The sequence below is a fragment of the Peromyscus californicus genome, unplaced genomic scaffold (assembly GCF_007827085.1).
Source record: "Peromyscus californicus insignis strain IS unplaced genomic scaffold, ASM782708v3 Scaffold_1__1_contigs__length_55948999, whole genome shotgun sequence".
NCBI classification, from domain to species: domain Eukaryota; kingdom Metazoa; phylum Chordata; class Mammalia; order Rodentia; family Cricetidae; genus Peromyscus; species Peromyscus californicus.
Genome location: NW_026294492.1, coordinates 47,752,135 through 47,770,611, shown reverse-complemented (window position 1 = coordinate 47,770,611; position 18,477 = coordinate 47,752,135). Strand labels below are relative to the sequence as shown.

The following is an 18,477-nucleotide window of genomic DNA, read 5'->3' as shown; positions in this document are numbered from 1 at the left end:
GAATTATTTATTTGTTTGTTTGTTTGTTTGTTTGTTTGTTTAATTTCGGGGGTGGATGGGTTTGCTGAAACAGTGTTTCTCGGTGTAATAGCTCTGCTGTTCTGGAACTCTCTGTGTGACCAGGCTGGCCTCGAACTCACAGAGATCTGCCTACCTCTGCCTCCTCAGTGCTGGGATTAAAGGCATGCACCACCATCGCCCAGCTTGGAATGGATTTAAAAAAAAAATCAACATTGATTATTATTGTGTGTGGATGCCACAGTGCTCATGTGGTGGTCAGAGGTCAACCATGTGGAGTTAGTTCTGTCCTACATTTAAATGAGATCCCAGGATGGAACTCAAGTTCCCAGGCTTATATGGCAAGTGTCACTGCCCCCTGAGCCATTTGCCACCCTCCTCCACCCTGGGAGTGGAACCTAGGGCCTGAGGATGCAAGGCCTATGCTCTACTAGTGAGCCACACATCTAACCTTCTTTTTATTTTTATTTTTTATTGCACGGACTGGGCCTTGAGCTCACTGTGTGTGTAGCCCAGGCTAGACTTAGACTCTTGGTTCTTGAGTCTGAAGACTTGGCTGGACACTTCCCACCCCAGTGTTACTGTAGAACCAAAGATTAAGCATGTTCAGCACAGCTGTAGCACTCACTGAGTCATACCTCCAGTCCTTACACAGTGTTTGTCTAACATAACGAAACTCTGGGCTCAAGTGGGGAAATTAACCAAATGAAATCAAACAAACAAATAAAAAAGGCTGGATATCTAGTGCACACCTCTAATTCCAGCACCTGAAAGGCAGTGGCAGGAGGATCAGAAATTTAAGACCAGCCTTGTCTACACACCAAGTTCAAGGCCAGCCTAGGACATAGTAGACACCCATCTCAAACAAAACAAAGGAAGCCATCTTCCAAAAGTCTCCTTTATGTCTTTACTCAATCACTAGCCCCTCTGAATAAAAAGATTTATTTTTATAAGTTTTAATTGTGCAAGTGTGTGTGTGTGTGTGTGTGTGTGTGTGTGTGTGTGTGTGTGTGTGGTACTTGTGCTCATGCAAGTGGGTACAGATGCCCAAGGAAACGTGTGATCCCCTGGAGCAGGAGTTACAGGTGGCTGTCACAGGTTCTGGGAACTGAACAGGTTCCGGTCCTCTGCAAAAGCAGTGCACACTTCACTACTGGACCGTCTCTCCAGCCCCGATTCCCCGACTTGTAGTATCTTCATTTGCTTGGTTCTGAACTTTTTACTTTTCTTGTCTTTCCTTTTTATTATTTGAAACAGGGTCTTGCAATACAGCCCTGGCTGCCCTTAAACTCATGGAAAATCTCCTCCTCAGATTCATAAGTGCTAGGTTTTTAAGTGTGTGCCACCACTCCCAGCAAGGTTTAGAACTCTAAATGAATGGACTCGCTCAATGTCTACTCTTTAGCTTTTGCTTTAGTTCAGCACTGTGATCCTCCTGACAGCGTTAGTTCAAGAACTTCCTCATTTTCCTTGCTATGTGATACTCTTCAGATGGAGACGCCGCCAAGTGTTCGTTCTGACGTCAGTGAACACCCGGGTTATTTGGAGTTATCAGTTGCAGTCTTGGTGGACATGTCTATTGCATGTTTTCCTAGCAGGAGAAATGCTGGGTCAAAGGAAACCTAGACAATCATGCTAGGCTGGCCTTGAGCTTGGTGTGTAGATAAGGCTGGTCTTAAATTTCTGATCCTCCTGCCACTGCCTCCCAGGTGCTGGGATTAGAGGTGTGCACTAGATATCCAGCCTTCTTATTTGTTGGTTTGGTTTCGTTTGGTTTATTTCCCCACTTGAGCCCAGAGTTTCATTTATGTTAGACAAACACTTTATCAGTTGACTATATTTTTAGCCTATATGTCTTTTTTTTTCCACACAAGTGCTCCTATGTAGCCCAGGTTAGCCTTGACCCTTTGATCTTCCTACTTCAGTGTCTTGAATGCTGGGATTGATCACTGTGATCAGTATTAAAAGGCACCCCCACCCTGTGTGTGTGTGTGTGTGTGTGTGTGTGTGTGTGTAGGGAGTAGAATATGTCTGTGTGAGAGGGTATCCACAGAGGCCAGAAGCACTGGATTCTCCTGCAGTCACAGCTCTTTGTTAGCTGCCGGATGAGTGCTGAGAACTAAACGTGTGTTTAGGAGTATGTTCTCTTAACTGCTGAGCAATTTCTCCAGCCCCCATCCCAGATTTATTTTTAAATGTGAGTGAAATTCATACAACATAAATTTCACATGCTTTGGTTTTGAGTTTTGGTGCTGATGACCTGGGTATGTTCTGTTGTGAAATCTCTTTGAGGTGAATTTTGGTGTACTGTCCAGTATCTTTGATGTGCTGATAGATATTTACTTGAAAAAGAGGTGGGGCCCTCAAGATAGCTCAGTGGATAAAAGGCACTTCTCTGGGACCCCATGGCAGAAGGAGATAACTGACTCTCACAAGGTATCCTCTGACCCCTACACTCTTCTGCATGACACATGCACATGCAAAATAAATAAAACACAATAAAAAAATTAACCAAAAAGAAGTGGGTAAATGTTCTGGCAGAGGTGAGTCAGCACCATTCTGACCCAGGTTGGAGTGCTGGCCATCCTCTTTCTCACTGTGACCTCAGACAAGTCATTTCCTCTCTCTGAGCTTCCTTATTTGTAAAGGATGATGGTATCAGTCTCAAAAAGCTCACACTCAAGGGCTGGAGAGATGGCTCTGAGGTTAAGCAAGAAATGTTATGGCCTGGGTGGCCCACGAGCATCTGTATGTCCAGCTCCACATGACCTGAAGCCAGGTCTGGCTGTTGAGTGTGCTTACACTCAACGCTGCAAGTGCACATACCCGTACACAGATACGCATAATTAAAAACATTTTAAAGGTCACATTTGACAAATGTTTCCTGAGTGCTGACTGTGTGCTAGATGGGGTGGGGGAGGAGAGTAAATAAATGTGATTTCTGTCCTCCTGCTCCCCCAGTCTGGGGAGGGGGACAGGTCCTGAATCCAATGGGACCTTATGAATTTGTGTGGAAGACTGGGAGGAGACAGATGTACTGGAGGAAGGATGACCAGGTGAGCAAAAATGCCACTCTTCTCAGGCTGGAGAAGTCAGGTAAGGCTTCTCCAGGGATCTAACCTTTGCAATCTGGAGCATGAGACGAAAACAAAAGATTGTTCCAAGTCAAAAGAAGACTTTGGACAAGGGCCAGGATAACAAGAATCCGTGGGGCAGTGTACACATGGAATCCTAGGACTGGTTGTGTGCACAGGAAGATTGCATGCCACAAGCTTGAAGCCAGCCTGGGCTACATAGTGGACTCTGTATGAGGGGAGTTGGATTCATGGAGTGGGACGGATAAGGATGGCTCCTTGGGCATACAGTGTTGGCAGTCACTGAGGTCCCACACTTGGTTCAATGCTCTCCCTATTGTGCCTGTCCTGAAACTCTTGCTTTGAAAATGGAACATTGTACAAGGTGGTGGTGGTGGCGGCGGCGGCGGTGGCGGCGGCGGCGGCGGCGGCGGCGGCGGCGGCGGCGGCGGCGGCGCACGCCTTTAATCCTAGCACTCTGGAGGCAGAGGCAGGCGGATCTCTGAGTTCAAGACCAGCCTGGTCTGCCGAGCAAGTTCCAGGACAGCCAGGGATACACAGAGAAACCCTGTCTCAAAAAATATATTTATTCTTATGTGTAGGAGAGCTTCTGTTTGTTTTTTGTCTGCATGTATGTATGTGTATCACATATGTGCCTGTTGCCTTTGGAGGTCAAAAGAGGGCATTGAATCCCCTGGGATCATACATCGTTTCAGACAGTTGTGAAACTCTGTATGGGTACTAGGAACTGAACCCAGGTCCTCTGAAAGAACAGTAAGTACTCTTAATCATTTGAGTCATGGCTCTAGCTTTACACACACACACACACACACACACACACACACACACACACATATATGGAGAGAGAGAGAGAGAGAGAGAGAGAGAGAGAGAGAGAGAGAGAGAGAGAGAGAGAGAGAGAGAGAGAGAAGGTCTCCTGAATCCCAGGCTGGTCTTGAACTTCCTATATATCTGAGGATGACCATGAACTCCTGATTCTTCTGCCTTCTGTCCCTGAGCTGTGGAATTATAGGTGTACACCATCATGCCTGGTTTCTGCAGTATTGGATAGAGATGGAATTCAGGACTTTGTTTTTTTTTTTTGGTTTTTCAAGACAGGGTTTCTCTGTGTAGCTTTGCGCCTTTCCTGGATCTTGCTCTGTAGACCAGGCTGGCCTCAAACTCACAGAGATCCTCCTGCCTCTGCCTCCCGATTGCTGGGATTAAAGGCATGTGCCACCACCGCCTGGCCGAATTCAGGCCTTTGTATATGCTAGGCAAGCATTGTATTACTGGGCTACACCCTCAGCTCTATTTTTATCTTATTTATTTATTTATTTATTTATTTATTTATTTATTTATTTATTTATTTATTTATTTGTTTGTCTATCTATCTATCTATCTATCTATCTATCTATTTATTTATTTATTCTGTCTTTTTTTCTTCTTCTTTTTCTTTTTTGTCCCCCGGAGCTGAGGACGGAGCTGAGGACCAAACCCAGGGCCTTGTGCTTGCTAGGCAAGCGCTCTACCACTGAGCTAAATCCCCAACCCTTTTTTTTTTTTCCCTAGACAGGGTTTCTCTGTGTAACTCTGACTGTCCTGGAACTCGCTATGTAGGTCAGGCTAGCCTCAAACTCACAGAGATCTGCCTGTCTCTGATTTTCAAGTGTTGGGATAAAAAGGCATGTACTGGCTCCTGTTTTTTAAAGTTTAATTTTTGAGATAGTCTCACTAGGGAGCCCTAGCTGGACTGGAGCTTGCTGTGTAGACTAGGCTGGCTTCAAACCCACGGAAAAATGCCTACCTTTGACTCCAAGAGCTGAAATTAAAGGTGTGTCCCCTTACCCAGCCCTATTTTTATTAAACCGGTAATTTAGAGGGTGCAATGTGATGTTATGGAGTATTCCTACAATGGAGAATGACTGCATCAAACTGGGAGGCTTTTTGTTTGCAGTGCTGGAGGTGGAACCCCCGTCCTCAGATATGCCAGGCAGACATTTACCTCTGAACTGTGTCCTCAACCTAACGAAGGCGGTGGTACAGTTATGAAAGCCAACAGCTGTGTGCATAGCCCGATATTCCTGTTCTCCTGTGTACGTACTTTAGACAGGCCCACCTCATGCAAACCACTCGGTGTGTACATGTGCTATTCCATGTTCTGCCAAATTGGGGGGGGGGGGGGCGTTGTCCATTTACAGAGGTCAGATGAGGATGTTGTCAAGTGTTCTGCTCTATACTCTCTGCCTTATTCTCTGGGGACAGGATTGCTCACCGGACTTGAAGCCTGGCTGGCAGTCAGCAAGCCTCAGCAATCTTCCTCTGCCCGCCCTTCACAGCACTGGGTTTACAGGAGCATTTGGCGGCACCCAGCTTTTTACAGGAGCAGTGGGGATTTGAACTCAGATCCTTGTGCTTATCTGCTGAGGTGTCTCCAGAGTTCTTCAGTTGTATTATTTTGCTGCATACTGCTCCTAACATTTTCCTTTCTCTTTTCCTTTGCTTTTCTAGTGCTGGAGATGAATCCCAGGGCCCCCAATACACTGTGCAAGTGCTGTGTCACTGAGCTACAGGCCCAAGCCACATTTTTGTTGCACGATTTTTTTTTTTTTAGGATATGGGGTCCAATCTGTTCCTCATGTGATAAACAATCCCAATGTGCCACTAACACTCCCTGAAAGGGGTCCTCTACCACTGACCCAGGTTCTCTGCCTCCTAGGCTCAAGGATGACAGTGAAGGGTATGTTCCATGCTGTTTTCCTGTAGAACTGAGTCTGCAGTGGAACCTGCCTTTTGTTTTGTTCTGTTTTTGGAGACAGGGTCTCACTGTGTAGCCCTGGCTGTCCTGGAATTCACTCTGTAGACCAGGCTGGCCTCGAACTCACAGAGATCTACCTGTCTCTGCCTCCCAAGTGCTAGGATTAGGATTAAAGGCATGTGCCACCACCTTGAGGTGGGAACTTGCCTTTTTTTTTTCTTTAAAGATTTATTATTGTAGATAGTGTTCTGTCTGCATGCATGCCTGCGTGCCAGAAGAAGGCGCCAGATCTCATTATACATGGTTGTAAGCCACCATGTGGTTGCTGGAAATTGAACTCAGGTCCTCTGGAAGAACAGCCAGTACTCTTAACCTTTGAGCCGTCTCCCAAGCCCCCAGGAACCTGTTTTATAATACTGCTTTCCCTGGCTACTTTTCCTCTAAGTTTTGATTTCTCACTCCCCAACAGGAAGTTCTAGGGTTGCCTCCAAATCATTTTATACTAAAATTTATTTGTTTTTGTTTTCTTACGTCTGTGGTAGAGATTAGCCTCTAGCCTTGGTGGGAAACAAAATACAGTGGCCCATTTTCAATACAGAAGTCCCTTAGATGAGCTTAGGTTTCAGATAAGTAGAAGGCATTGGGTTCCTTTTCCTAACAGCTTGTGCCTTCTTGTGTGGCTAACCTTCTTTTCAAACCAAAGGTTATTTACAGATTGGAGACACAGGCCATACATTGAAAAAAGGGGGAAAGAACTTTTGAGTAGAATCATTAAAAAAAAAAAAAAAAAGACCACTTTTCTCCCGAGGGAGCTTGCTCGCCGTTTTCGTTCCTCAGGACCCACAGCTTCAAAGCAATCCTCCTTCCCTAAGCTCTCAAATGCTCTGATTACACATGTGAGCCCCCACATCCAGCTTTGTTTTGTCCTGCTGGAGTCCGGATCAAGAGTCTTGGCCGGGCAGTGGTGGCGCACGCCTTTAATCCCAGCACTCAAGAGACAGTGGCAGGGGGATCTCTGTGAGTTCGAGGCCAGCCTGGTCTACAGAGCAAGGTCCAGGACAGCCAGGGCTACACTTTGAGACCCTGTCTCGCAAACCAAAAACAAAACAGCTTCTTGTCAACTAGGTTCTCTACCGCTCAGCCACACACTTTGCTTGCATTTTGGTCGGAGTTGGCTTTTTTTTTTTATTAAGATTTTTTTTTCCATTCGTTTCCTGAGTTGGCTTTTGAGCAAAGCCTAAGTAAGACAACACTCATAGAGATTTCCTTTCAGCGGTCCCTTTATTGGAGGTCTGTGGTCTGTGGCTGCTCAAAGAACCATCAGGAATAGAGCCTCCTGGATCTCCAAGGTTCAGTCAGAGGCGTTTTTGGTTTTCAGCCTAGAAGAAGTAAGAGAATATGAGACTTAGGGTGTATGTACAGTTGGGTCTGCCCTCCTTGCTGTGGAATCTTGGATATGGGACAGGCAAGGGGCCCCAAGTGAAGGAGTGGACACAAAACTGACTGTGGTTGGGTGTGGTGGGGAAACATTTGTAATCCCAGCACTTGGGAGGCTGAGGCCAAATGATTTTGAAAGTTCAAGGTTAATATTGGGCCAGCCAAAAGTGGTAGCCCACGCCTTTACCACCTTTAATCCCAGCATTTAGGGGGCAGAGGCAAGTGGATCTCTGTGAGTTTGAGGGTACATGGTGAAAACCCTGTCTAAAAAACAAAAACAAAAACAAATCCAGGTTCCATAACAAGTCCCTATTACACAAACCAAACCAATCGCAAACCTGTCTGGGGGCAAGGGCGGAAGGATAGCATAGCTTAAGGAAAAGGAGTGGCAAGGTAAGTAGAGACTGGAGGGTCAGCAGTTCAGCATCATCCCTCCTGGGCTTGTCTCAAAACGGGAAACCTTGTCTCAAACCCAAAGCGACGACCGGGGGATGGCTCAGTCAGCTAAGTGCTTGCCTTGCAAATGTGAGGACCCAGGTTTGACCCTCAGAACCCACATCAAATGCTGGCCAAAGTGGCAGCTTCCAGTCCCAGCACTGGGCATCTGGAGACAAGGGGACCCTGGGGCCAACTAGCCAGTAAGCCTAGCCTGTTCGGTGAGCTTCAGGCCAGTGAGAGACTCTGTCTCAAAGGAAGTAGACGGTTTTCCTGAGGATGACACAGGAAGTTGTCCTTTAACACCACAGATATCAGAACACACGCTCACACATACACAGACATGCATTCAAAAGAAGAAAAAGAAGTAGCAGTTGGATGTGATACACGAGGAAACCTTGCGATCTCAGCACTTGAGGTCGAGGCCAGCGAGGGCTAGACCTCAAGACTGTGTTTCACAAACAAACAAAACAAAACAGACACAGGTAATGGGATTGTCCTGGTGTGGTTAGTTAGTGCTTTAAGTCAGAGTCTAGAATGAGACCTTTAGGCTGGCTGTGCCGGCGATGTCTAGAATCTTCAGGAGTCTTGGCAGGTAACCCATAAAACAAACCAAAACCAAAACCACAAGAATCTTCAGGAGGCGAGGCTATCAAGACCCCTTCAGTTGAGATGAGCAGAGGAAAGCAGAGCAGGGGTAGGGACTGGACTGAGGTTGTGCAGGCAGTCGTTTGCGGGGAAAGGGTCACAGTTCAGGTTAGTGTTGTGTGAACAGAAGGCTTCTGGATGGGAGGCTGGAGTGAGTTCTAGGCTAGGTGGCCTAGGCAGAAGGGTTTTGACTTGGGCTTCAGTAAAGCTCGAAGTAAGGACCTAAGACAAATTGCTCTTCAGATGATAGCTTTATTTGAGTAGCACCAGGCCACAAACAATCCTGACAGGGCCCTACAGAGAGAGAAACTTCAGTTCCAAAACACCTCAGGAGTTCCTGGCTCTGACATACTTCAGGGGTGAGTGTGGGGCTTGGGAGCTAAGAGTGGGTATTCACACCATGGTCTACTGCCAACAATCAGGAAAGCAGTCAAGCACTAGATAAGATTTTGTTAGCCGGGCGGTGGTGGCACAGGCAGAGCCATGTGGATCTCTCTGAGTTTGAGGCCAGCCTGGTCTACAGAGGAGGTTCCAGGATAGTCAGGGCTACACAGAGAAACCCTGCCTCAAAAAAACAAAACTTATTTTTTTTGGACAGGGTTTACTCTGTGTAACCCTGGCTGTCCTGGAACTTGCTCTGTACACCAGGCTGGTCTTGAACTCAGAGGTCTACCTGCCTCTGTCTCTGCCTCCCGAATGTGGGATCAAAGGTTTGTGCCACCATGCCTGGCTTAAATAAGAAGGTGACGTGGGAGTCGGAGAGATGGCCAGCAGTTAAGGGCCCTTGCTGCTTCTGCAGATGACCCAGGTTCTGTTCCCAGCACCCATGTCAAGTGGCCCACAAAGGTTGGTAAACTCCACTACAGGGGATCTGATTTCCACTTCTCGTCTCCTTGGGCATCGGCACGCATGTAATGCACATACATATATGCCGACACATACAAATAAAATAAATCATTTTTTAGAAAAGGGTAAACTTATAATTCAAGATTGCTTTGGTGTTATATAGCAATTTCCTAAGAACTGAAATAGTCCCTAAAGGAAAGAATTAGGGCCCCTCATCCAGGTTGGTTAGATGGGAAACTTAAACAACTGCGGGGAGCGGGGGTGGGGGGGGGTGGGGGGGTGGGGGTGGGGGGTAGGGGGGGCAAGATGGGGGACGGGACTGACCAATGCAGCTGCCAAAAACTTCCCAGAGGGGATCCTCCACTAGTGAGCTGCCTGCAAGTCATGTAGAGAGAGCTTCAGGGTTGCAGCTTTCATGAGTCATCACCCATGTTGAGGTGGCCATTCCCATGATACAGCTGTTTTTAAGTCATCCTCGATCCTGTAAGGAACCCCTCCTCTACACTCCTGTAAGTACCTCGGTGAAAACAACCAAGTTGGACTTTGTAGAGAATTGTTACTTTGGAAGGCTCCCTATTTGAGGTGTGTACCCCTGGGAAGGCTGTTATAACTCCTGGACACGAGTGTCAGCATCAGAAAGGCAACAGTGTCCTGCTATACAATTTCAGAGAGACTTTCGGTGGGTGTGGCCTGATTTGGGGGGAGAGAGCTGGGCAGCTGGAGGCCTGTAATCTAATAGGTATGAGTTATGAAGATCAGACTGAGGTTATAAGTCAGAGGGGTGCCAGCAGAGATGTGAGGAGTTAGGCAAAAGAAAAGATGGATGAGGCAGGACCAGAGCTGAAGTCGTGTCGTCAGAACAGACAGGACAGACAGACGATGCCATGGGTAGTGACTGAAGGCATGGCCTGGCTCCTGGCCCCTGGCTCGTGCTTCGAAGGCGCAGGGGTGACAGGCTAAGCTCAGGCACAAGGACAGGCAGACTCACCTCCGTGAAGTGAGGCCAGGTGCTCAGCAGGGTGAAGAGCGCATTCCCAGGGCAGTCAGTGCGCACCAGTTGGCGGTGTCCCAGCAGCTTGTAGTCTGCCTGCAGGTGGCCTGCGCGAATGGCGCAGCTCGGGAGCACGTCGCGCACCGTGTTCAGTGCCGCGTCGCTGGGCAGTGACCCCGTGTAGTTGCCCACGAAGGCCACGCCGAAACCGCGGGAGTTGTGGCCGAGTGTATGCGCTCCCACCCAGTGCCAGCCGCGGCCCTCATACACATAGCCGTCGGAGCCTACCACGAAACTGTGGAGGGGATGGGACGTAAAGTGCAGAAGGGCGGTTATGCCCCTTACCTGGCCACACCCCAATCTTGCCACGCCCCATATTCTGTCCCTGTGCCATATGACACCAAGTGCGGTACCCGGCATCTCTTTCATCCAATTCAGTATCAATTCAGTACCCCAGAAACCTTTCTTGCAGAATAGTGCAGAATAGTGCAGAATGCCTTAATCATAGCATTCAGAGAAAGAAGCAGGCAGAACTTCAAGAGTTCGAAGCCAGCTTTTTCCACATAGCAAGCTCCAGGCCAGCTATGAGACCTTGTCATATTAAAAAAGAAGAAGAAGAAGAAGAAGAAAAAAAAAATGGCAGCCCGGTGGTAGTGGCGCACACCTTTAATCCCAGCACTCGGAGGCAGAGGACGGTGGATCTCTGAGTTTGAGGACAGCCTGGTCTACAGAGTGAGTTCCAGGACAGCCAGGGCTACACAGAGAAATTATGTCTCGAAAAAACAAACAAAAGCCTTACCTTTTCTGAATCCATCCCTAAGAACTGGACAAGTGCCTTTTCACTCTTCTCCCCTCCCCATCCCTTGCCGGATTTATAGCCCCACCTCAATCCCGGACCTTGCTCCTGATCCTGACCACCTCCTGGTTCTTGGCCACGCCCACTACAGACTCCTACTTCTACTTGCCAGTAGTCTCCGCCCACTTGTTTTACTCCCTGCCTTCCAGCCTCTCCCACAGTGGCCTAGGCCAGGTCCACCTGTAGCCGATGTCATCCCAGTGGCGCACGTCCTGGTGGAAATGCTGCATGGAGCGCATGTTGGCGGCGCAGCGCTGGAAGGTGGTGCAGGGTGGCGCTGGCACGTACGTGTGATGCACATATAAGAATCCCAGCGGCAGCCTGAGTGGCGTTGGGTTGCCTCGATAAGGTGCGGCTCCCCAGCGGCAGCGAGGGAGAATGGCTGGGCATCCTTAAGGGGCAAGGGAGACTCTGATCATCAAGTATTTCCTTCTGGAAGACTGAATCTCTATTAAAATGAACTTGTAGGCATCCCTCTGGCCTCCAGGATTTGGCAAGAGTCTAGTTTTAGGCTAGGGAGATGGCTCTGAGGGCACACACACGACAGATAGATAGATAGATAGATAGATAGATAGATAGATAGATAGATAGATAGATAGATAGATAGGTAGGTAGGTAGGTAGGTAGGTAGGTAGGTAGGTAGATAGGTAGGTAGATACGTAGGTAGATAGACAGATAGACAGACAGATAGATAGATAGTATTGGGATCCACAGTGTGTTCTACCACTTCCAGGAGAAAGCCCAAAAGTGTGAGCATAATGGTGCATCCCTGTTAATCCCAGCATTTGAGAGATTAAGGAAGGGGGCTTGCAAATTCAAGACCAGCCTGGGTTATGTAGACCTTGTCTCAATAAAACATGTAAAAAAAAAAAAAAAAAAATCCGACCCCATTGGGTTGACTTTCAATTGTGTGCTACCGTGTGTGTGTGTGTGTGTGTGTGTGTGTGTGTGTGTGTGTGTGTGTGTGTTGGAGCTCAGGGTATCCTGAAGCCCAGGCTGCCCTTGATATCTCTTGATCCTCTGGCCTCTACCTCTTAAGAGCTGGGATTACCAGCGTTCACCACTATGTACAGTGTACTGTGGTGATGGGGATCGAATGCAGCATCGTGTGCATGCACTCTACCAACTGAGTTATACTCCCCAACCCCTTTTTCTAAAAAAATTAAATCAAATGAACTCCTATTTATTCTTCAAGGACCAACTCTTGCATTTCTTTGACCATGTAGCTGTCCCTATCTACAGACTCTGCTGTCCCCCCTGGATTTCCTGGGCCTTGGATCCCACTGACCGCAGCAGGCTGAGAACATCTATTTTATGAGGGGCCAGGGGATTTCCTTACCCAGGAAAGTCTCAGTGAACTCCTTGGTAGCGAAGGTGGCTACCTGAGCCAGCGCTTCTTGGCTCACGTTCTGCAACTGAGGTTGTCCTGGCTCCAGCCTCTGTAGCAGAACAAGGGCCTTCCATACCTGCTGGGCCAGGGCAGCAGCTGAAGTTAGAGCAGCCCCATTCTGCCTTCGGAAGTTACTTCGGAACCTTGGCTCTCCAGCCACCCCAGCTCCATAGTACTCTCTCAGCAGGTGGCTGAGGGGTGGCCGGGGCCTAGAGACCTGACTCAAGTGGTCCCCAAGGAGAGCTCCATCCAAGGCACCATTGAGGAAAGCCATGGTGAGCCTGGATGCCTTAGGATCCAACAGTGTGAAGACCCTGGGGGCAGAAAGCTGGTTCCAGCAACCCTCAGTTCCCAGGCCTGGAGGACTCCGAGTCTGGGAACCATGGAGGAATGCCAGACCCAAGTCTCCAGCCAAGATGCCTGCCAGGAGTCTGTCCACAGTGGTGGGAGTCTTGGCTTTGTCATTTGGTAAAGTGGCTCCAGCATCTGTAGAAGAGGCATTTGTGGAGGTATCCATGAGTCCTGACCAGATGGCTCCAATGTTTGTCAAGGTGTCTCCAGCATCACAAGGGGTGGCCAGGCAGTCTGAAGGCCAGTTGGTAACACTGTGCCCTTGCAAGCCAGCCTCTAGCCCAATCAGTAGAGGCTTCACGGCTACAGTGGAGCCATCCGGTGCCAGTACCACTCCGTATTCCTGCCCATCCTTTACACTATGTTGGGCCACTTCGGAAATCAGGGCTTGAAGCTCTGGGCTCAGTGAGTGTTGTGGCTCTGTAGTGTTGTGGCTCAGTGCCTTCCGCAGCAAATGCTGGTGAAGAGAATTGTGGGGGCTGGAGTTATTGGCTGAGAGAATCCATGCAGAGGCAGTGCGGTTGGCCTCAGTCACCAGCACCTTTTGCTCAAGCTCAGTCAGGGCCTGGATGATGGAGTCCATGACCAGGGGTAAGGAGGATGCTGCAGGAGGAGAGGATGCGTCAGCCCAGCAACCCAGCTCCACTTGTTCCTGAACCTCCCCCTGTTCATGTCACATTTTCCTAATGTTCCTACCTCTCCATCCAACACGACTGTGATCAGCACTATGTTGTGTAGAGGAGGAAACTGAGGCACCCAGACTATTGCCTGTTGGTTAAGGAGGTTGGATTGTCTATGCACACTGGGGAGCCATGGCAAGATTATGAGCAGGAAAGAGGCTTGGCCAGGTTGGCATTTGTGGTGGTTTAAACCGGAATGTCCCCCATAGGAGCATATATTTGAATGCTTGGTCATTAGGGAGTGGTGCTACTTGAGAGGGATTAGGAGGTGTGGTCTTGTTGGAATAAATGTGGCCCTCTTGGAGGAAGTGTGTCACTGGGGGTGGGCTTTGGGGGTTCAGAAGCCCAAGCCAGGCCCAGTGGCTCTCTCTCTTCTTCCTGCTGCCTGTGTGAATCCTGATGTAGAATTTTCAGCTCTGTGTGTCACCATGCTTCCTACCATTCTAATTATGGACTAAACTTCTGAAACTGCAAACCAGACCCAATTAAATGCTTTCCTTCATAAAAGTTGCTGTGGTCATGGTGTACATTCATAACAATAGACTAAGATATCACTCTAAGATTGTTGTTTGGGCTATTATATGGAAAGGATTTTCAAGGTGCTAGGATAATGAGGGGCAGACAGTAGAGAGGTAAGAGAGGAAGATGGCTGGTGGTGTAGTGTTGGCAATGAACAAAAGCATGGAGATTTTCTACATATGTAGGGGTAAAGACAGATCATTTAAAAATTACTCTTGGTACTGGAGAGATGGCTCAGAGGTTAAGAGCACTGATTGCTCTTCCAGAGACCCCGGGTTCAATTCCTAGCACCTACATGGCAAGTCACACCTGTTCTTGTTACTCCTGTTCCAGGGTTTATGACACCCTCACACAGGCATCCATGCATCCAAAACACCAATGCACATACATAAAATAAAGATAAATTATTGAAAATAAATTTACTATTATTTTAAGGTTTATATTTTTTATTTTTAATTGTGTGTGTGTGTGTGTGTGTGTGTGTGTGTGTGTGTGTGTAGGTGCATGTGGAGGCTAGAGGTTTTAGATATACTGGAGCTGGAGTTACTGGTGGATGTGAATCATCTACTGTGGGTGCTGGGAACAGAACATGGGTCTTCTGCAAGAATGGTGCACTGTCGAGATCCGCCTGCCTCTGCCTCCTAAGTGCTGGGATTAAAGGCATGTGCCGCCACTGCCTGACTGAAAAAGGCTATTTGTTCAATGTTCCATTGCTTTGAAGAGATGTCATGACCACGGTAAAAAAAAAAAAAAAAAAAAAAAGAATGGTGCACTGTCTTAACCACTGAGCCATCTCTTCAGCTCAGACAGACAGTTTTTGGTGACATATTAGAACTGGGCAGTTTTAGAAGGAAAAGTATGTTGAAGGATACCCAAGGGTTATGTAGCAATTTTCTCTAATCTGAGGCCTCTTACTAAGGCTCAGGAAGTAAACCAACTTGGAAGTCTCAGGAAACTCCTAAAACCCAGAAAAGTTAAGAGGTTCCTCTCCCATTGTTATATAAGCAATAGCAACTGTAAGGAAGAAGAGATGCTCCCACCAACCAAGCTGCCAGAAAGTTCAGCAGGGAGCTACAGGAATGCAGCTTTTGTGAGTCATCATTAATGCTGGGGTGGGCTTTTTGGTGATGTAGCTGCATTTGAATCACCCATGTTCCTATAAGCAATCTCAATAAGCTCACTGGTTTACTGAGCTAGATTTGAATGGAATAATTTCTTTGTTCCACCATACGTACCCTATGTGGAGCATAAGATGTTCATTATGGCTTCAGAAGTAGTCACACGACACCAAGGAAGCTGAGCATGATGGCTCATGCCTATAATCCCAGCACTCAAAAATGCTGAGGCAGGAGGACCACCACAAGTTCAAGACTAGCTTGAACTACACAGTTCTAACCCATCCCGCCTACAAAATGAGACCTTGTCTCAAGCAAACAGATACACAGACTGATGGGCAGACAGACAAACAGCCCATTGGGAAGAAGAGAATAGATTTTTTTCCCCTCTTCAAAGAAACAGAATTTAGATGTTAACCTAACATGGTTAACCTGGTAACCACCAGGTCCAGAGAGGAGTTAGGGTTTGTTGAATAATTGCCAATGTTTGTTTAAACCTTTACTATGTGCCAGCGGTCACTCCAAGTGACATATATAACTTATTTAATCCCCACAGGATAGTATAAGGAGTGTCTTGTTAGCTTCCTGCTACAGATGAAGCATCTGAAATGGAGAGGACACGTTAGCTGCTTCAGGCTACACAGACAGAAAGTGCAGGAAGTATAATTTGAACCTGGAAAGGCAGGTTGTTTAGTTTGTCGCAGGGGCTTGTGCAGGCTGACCTGACCTCTCACACTTTATATATCTCAGGCTAGCCTCAAACTCATGATCCTCCTGCCTTAGCCTCCTATGTTCTGGGGATTCAGACAAGTGTTTCCACACCCAGGGCGTCCGGGCCATTTTAATCCCTACACCCTAGTGTCTGGAATCTGTGCTCTTCCTTGGGCAATTCATTCTGTAATTTTGTTTTTTCTTAAAATATCCTGTCTTTTCTGCTTCTCAATCAAACACAGCCCTCTCTCCTCCCATCCTCGTTGTGTGAGTCCCTTTTCTAGGAAGCTCCCCTTAATTTTTGCTCCCAGGCCCCCAGGTCTTCTCTCTGGCACCCCTTCCTTGACTCTATGGGGGTTGGGAACATGTGTGGTGTCCTAATGGCAGTTTGCTGAGAGCTGGATCCTTGCCCCACTAGGGTTCAACAAAGCAAGCACCCCTCCCCCCAGGCCTCTGCCCTTGGACTCACCTGTCCCTGGCTCTGGCCACAGCAGCAATCCAAGCAGGATCCAGAGGACACCCCTGGCCTTCATCATTGTGGGGCTCCAGTTCCAGGGCAGAGGCCCAGCAGAGAACCTCAGAGGTGCCGGGAGGAGAGAGGTGGGTGAGACCTGACTTATCAAAGTGCAGCAGGAGAACACACTCACCCCAGCTGAGTTAAGGGCGGGAAGCAGCGAGTGTGGGAGCAGAGAGTCTGGGTCAAGGTTATTTGGGTCTCAAAGTCTCCCCTATCCTGTCCTGTCCCCGCCCAGAGTCACATGATAGTAAGACAGATCCAGGTCAAGAGAAGCCTGTAGACTGGGAAGTTCAAACTCCAGAAATTTTTGTGCCCCCTTTAAAAAATATGATTAATTTTTTTTCCAGAACTGGAGATTAAACCTAGGGCCTTATGCATGCTAAGCAAGCACTGTACCTTAGAACTATATCCCCTGCTCCCCTTTTACATTTTATCTTATTTTATTTAAAAGGCTTTAGTGAGTTCAAGGCCAGCCTGGTCTACATAGTGAGTTCCAGGGCAACCAGGGCTATTTAGAGAGACCCTGTCTCAAAACAACAACAACATAAAACAAAACTTATTCCTATGTTTAAGCTAGGCGATAGCTCATGCCTTTAATCCCAGCACTCTGGAGGCAGAGGCAGGCAGATCTCTTGAGTGTGAGGCCAACCTGGTCTATGGAGAGAGCTCCAGGATAGCCAGGGCTACAAAGAGAAACCCTGTCCCGAAAAAATCCAAATATATATAAAGGCTTTTCAGTTTGAATTTGAATGTATTATTATTGTATGTGTGGGTAGAGTGTATGACCATGAGGTGGGGGTGTGGGTATGTGCATGTGCCATGGCATGCAAGTGGAGATAGAGGACAGTTTTTGGGACTCAGTGTTCTCCTTCCACTTCAAGATCTAGAGATAGAACTCAAGCTATCAGACTTAAACAAAAAATGCCTTTATCCGCCAAAACATCTCTCCAGTCAACTATTTTTTAATTGTTAACATGTGTTTGTATGTATGTGGTTTTTTCGTTTGGTTGGTTTTTTATTTTTCTTTGTTTGTTTGTTCAGCTTTATTTTTTTGTTTTCCAGACAGGGTATCACCATGTAGCCCTGGAACTCTATAGACCAGGCTGGCCTCAAACTCAGAGATCCACCTGGGATTAAAGGCCATGCCACCGGCGCTGCCTACCACCTCCCCAACCCCAGACTGTCTGTGGGTTTTTGAATAAGAGAACAATGCCTATGAAAGACAAAAGAGAGCATTGGATCCCTTGGAGCTAGAGTTACAAGCTGTTGTGAGCTACCTGATGTGGGTCCTGGGATCTGGATTTAGGTTCCCAGCAACAAGTAAAGTAAGTACTTTTTTTTTTTTTTTTTTGGAGATGTATACCTTTATTCCCTGAATTCAGGAAGTGGAGGCAGGAGGATCAGAAATTCAAGGTCACCTGTGGCTGCATAACCAGTTCAGGGATATGTGGCCCTGTCTTAAAGTTCACTAATTCATTGCTTTCATTAATTAATTTAGTAGCCACACTTCCTTCTTTTATTATAGCTGGCCTCCTTTCAGATGGGCTGTACTCATATTTCACGGATAAGTCAGCTGTGGTGGCACAGGCCTGTAATCTAAGCATTTAGGAAGCTAAGGCAGGATAAAATTTGAGACTGTGTGGAGCTGCATTGGAAGGTCCGGACAAAGAGAAGAAGTGGGAGGGGCTGGGGAGAAGACCCAGTGGGTAAGAGCTCTTGCTATGCAAGCCTGAGGACCTGGGTTCACATTCCCAGAACCCTCTTGAAAAGTTGGGAATGCTGGTTGGTGGTGGCACATGCCTTTCAACCCAGCACTCAGGAGGCAGAAGCAGATGGATCTCTGTGAGTTTGGGGCCAGCCTGGTCTACAGAGTAAGTTCCAGGACAGCCAGGACTACACAGAGAAACCCCGTCTCAAAAAAAAAAAAAAAAAAAAAAAAAAAAAAAAAAAAAACCAGCCGGGCGGTGGTGGCGCACGCCTTTAATCCCAGCACTCGGGAGGCAGAGCCAGGCGGATCTCTGTGAGTTCGAGGCCAGCCTGGTCTCCAAAGCGAGTTCCAGGAAAGGCGCAAAGCTACACAGAGAAACCCTGTCTCGAAAAACCAAAAAAAAAAAAAAAAAAAAAAAAAAAA

General features: G+C 47.6%; 1 protein-coding gene across 1 annotated transcript; it reads right to left on the bottom strand.

The window, feature by feature from the left end:
- Positions 1-7,201: 7,201 nt before the first annotated feature.
- Positions 7,202-16,362, bottom strand: Pglyrp2 (peptidoglycan recognition protein 2). The gene is made up of 4 exons (XM_052745686.1): positions 16,299-16,362; positions 12,403-13,407; positions 11,244-11,454; positions 7,202-7,229 (listed from the first exon to the last, which is right to left on the bottom strand). Exons 1-4 carry the CDS (start codon positions 16,360-16,362, stop codon positions 7,202-7,204), a joined length of 1,308 nt encoding a protein of 435 aa, XP_052601646.1.
- Between the last annotated feature and the right edge of the window lie 2,115 nt (positions 16,363-18,477).

Bases quoted from the DNA above. Each gene is read 5' to 3' on its own strand.
- Pglyrp2 (XM_052745686.1), bottom strand. From the start codon at position 16,362: ATGAAGGCCAGGGGTGTCCTCTGGATCCTGCTTGGATTGCTGCTGTGG. The intron at 13,408-16,298 runs GTGAGTCCAAGG...CTCCTCCTGCAG, and splicing joins GTGGCCAGAGCCAGGGACAG to CATCCTCCTTACCCCTGGTC. The intron at 11,455-12,402 runs GTAAGGAAATCC...TTGCCCCTTAAG, and splicing joins GTTCACTGAGACTTTCCTGG to GATGCCCAGCCATTCTCCCT.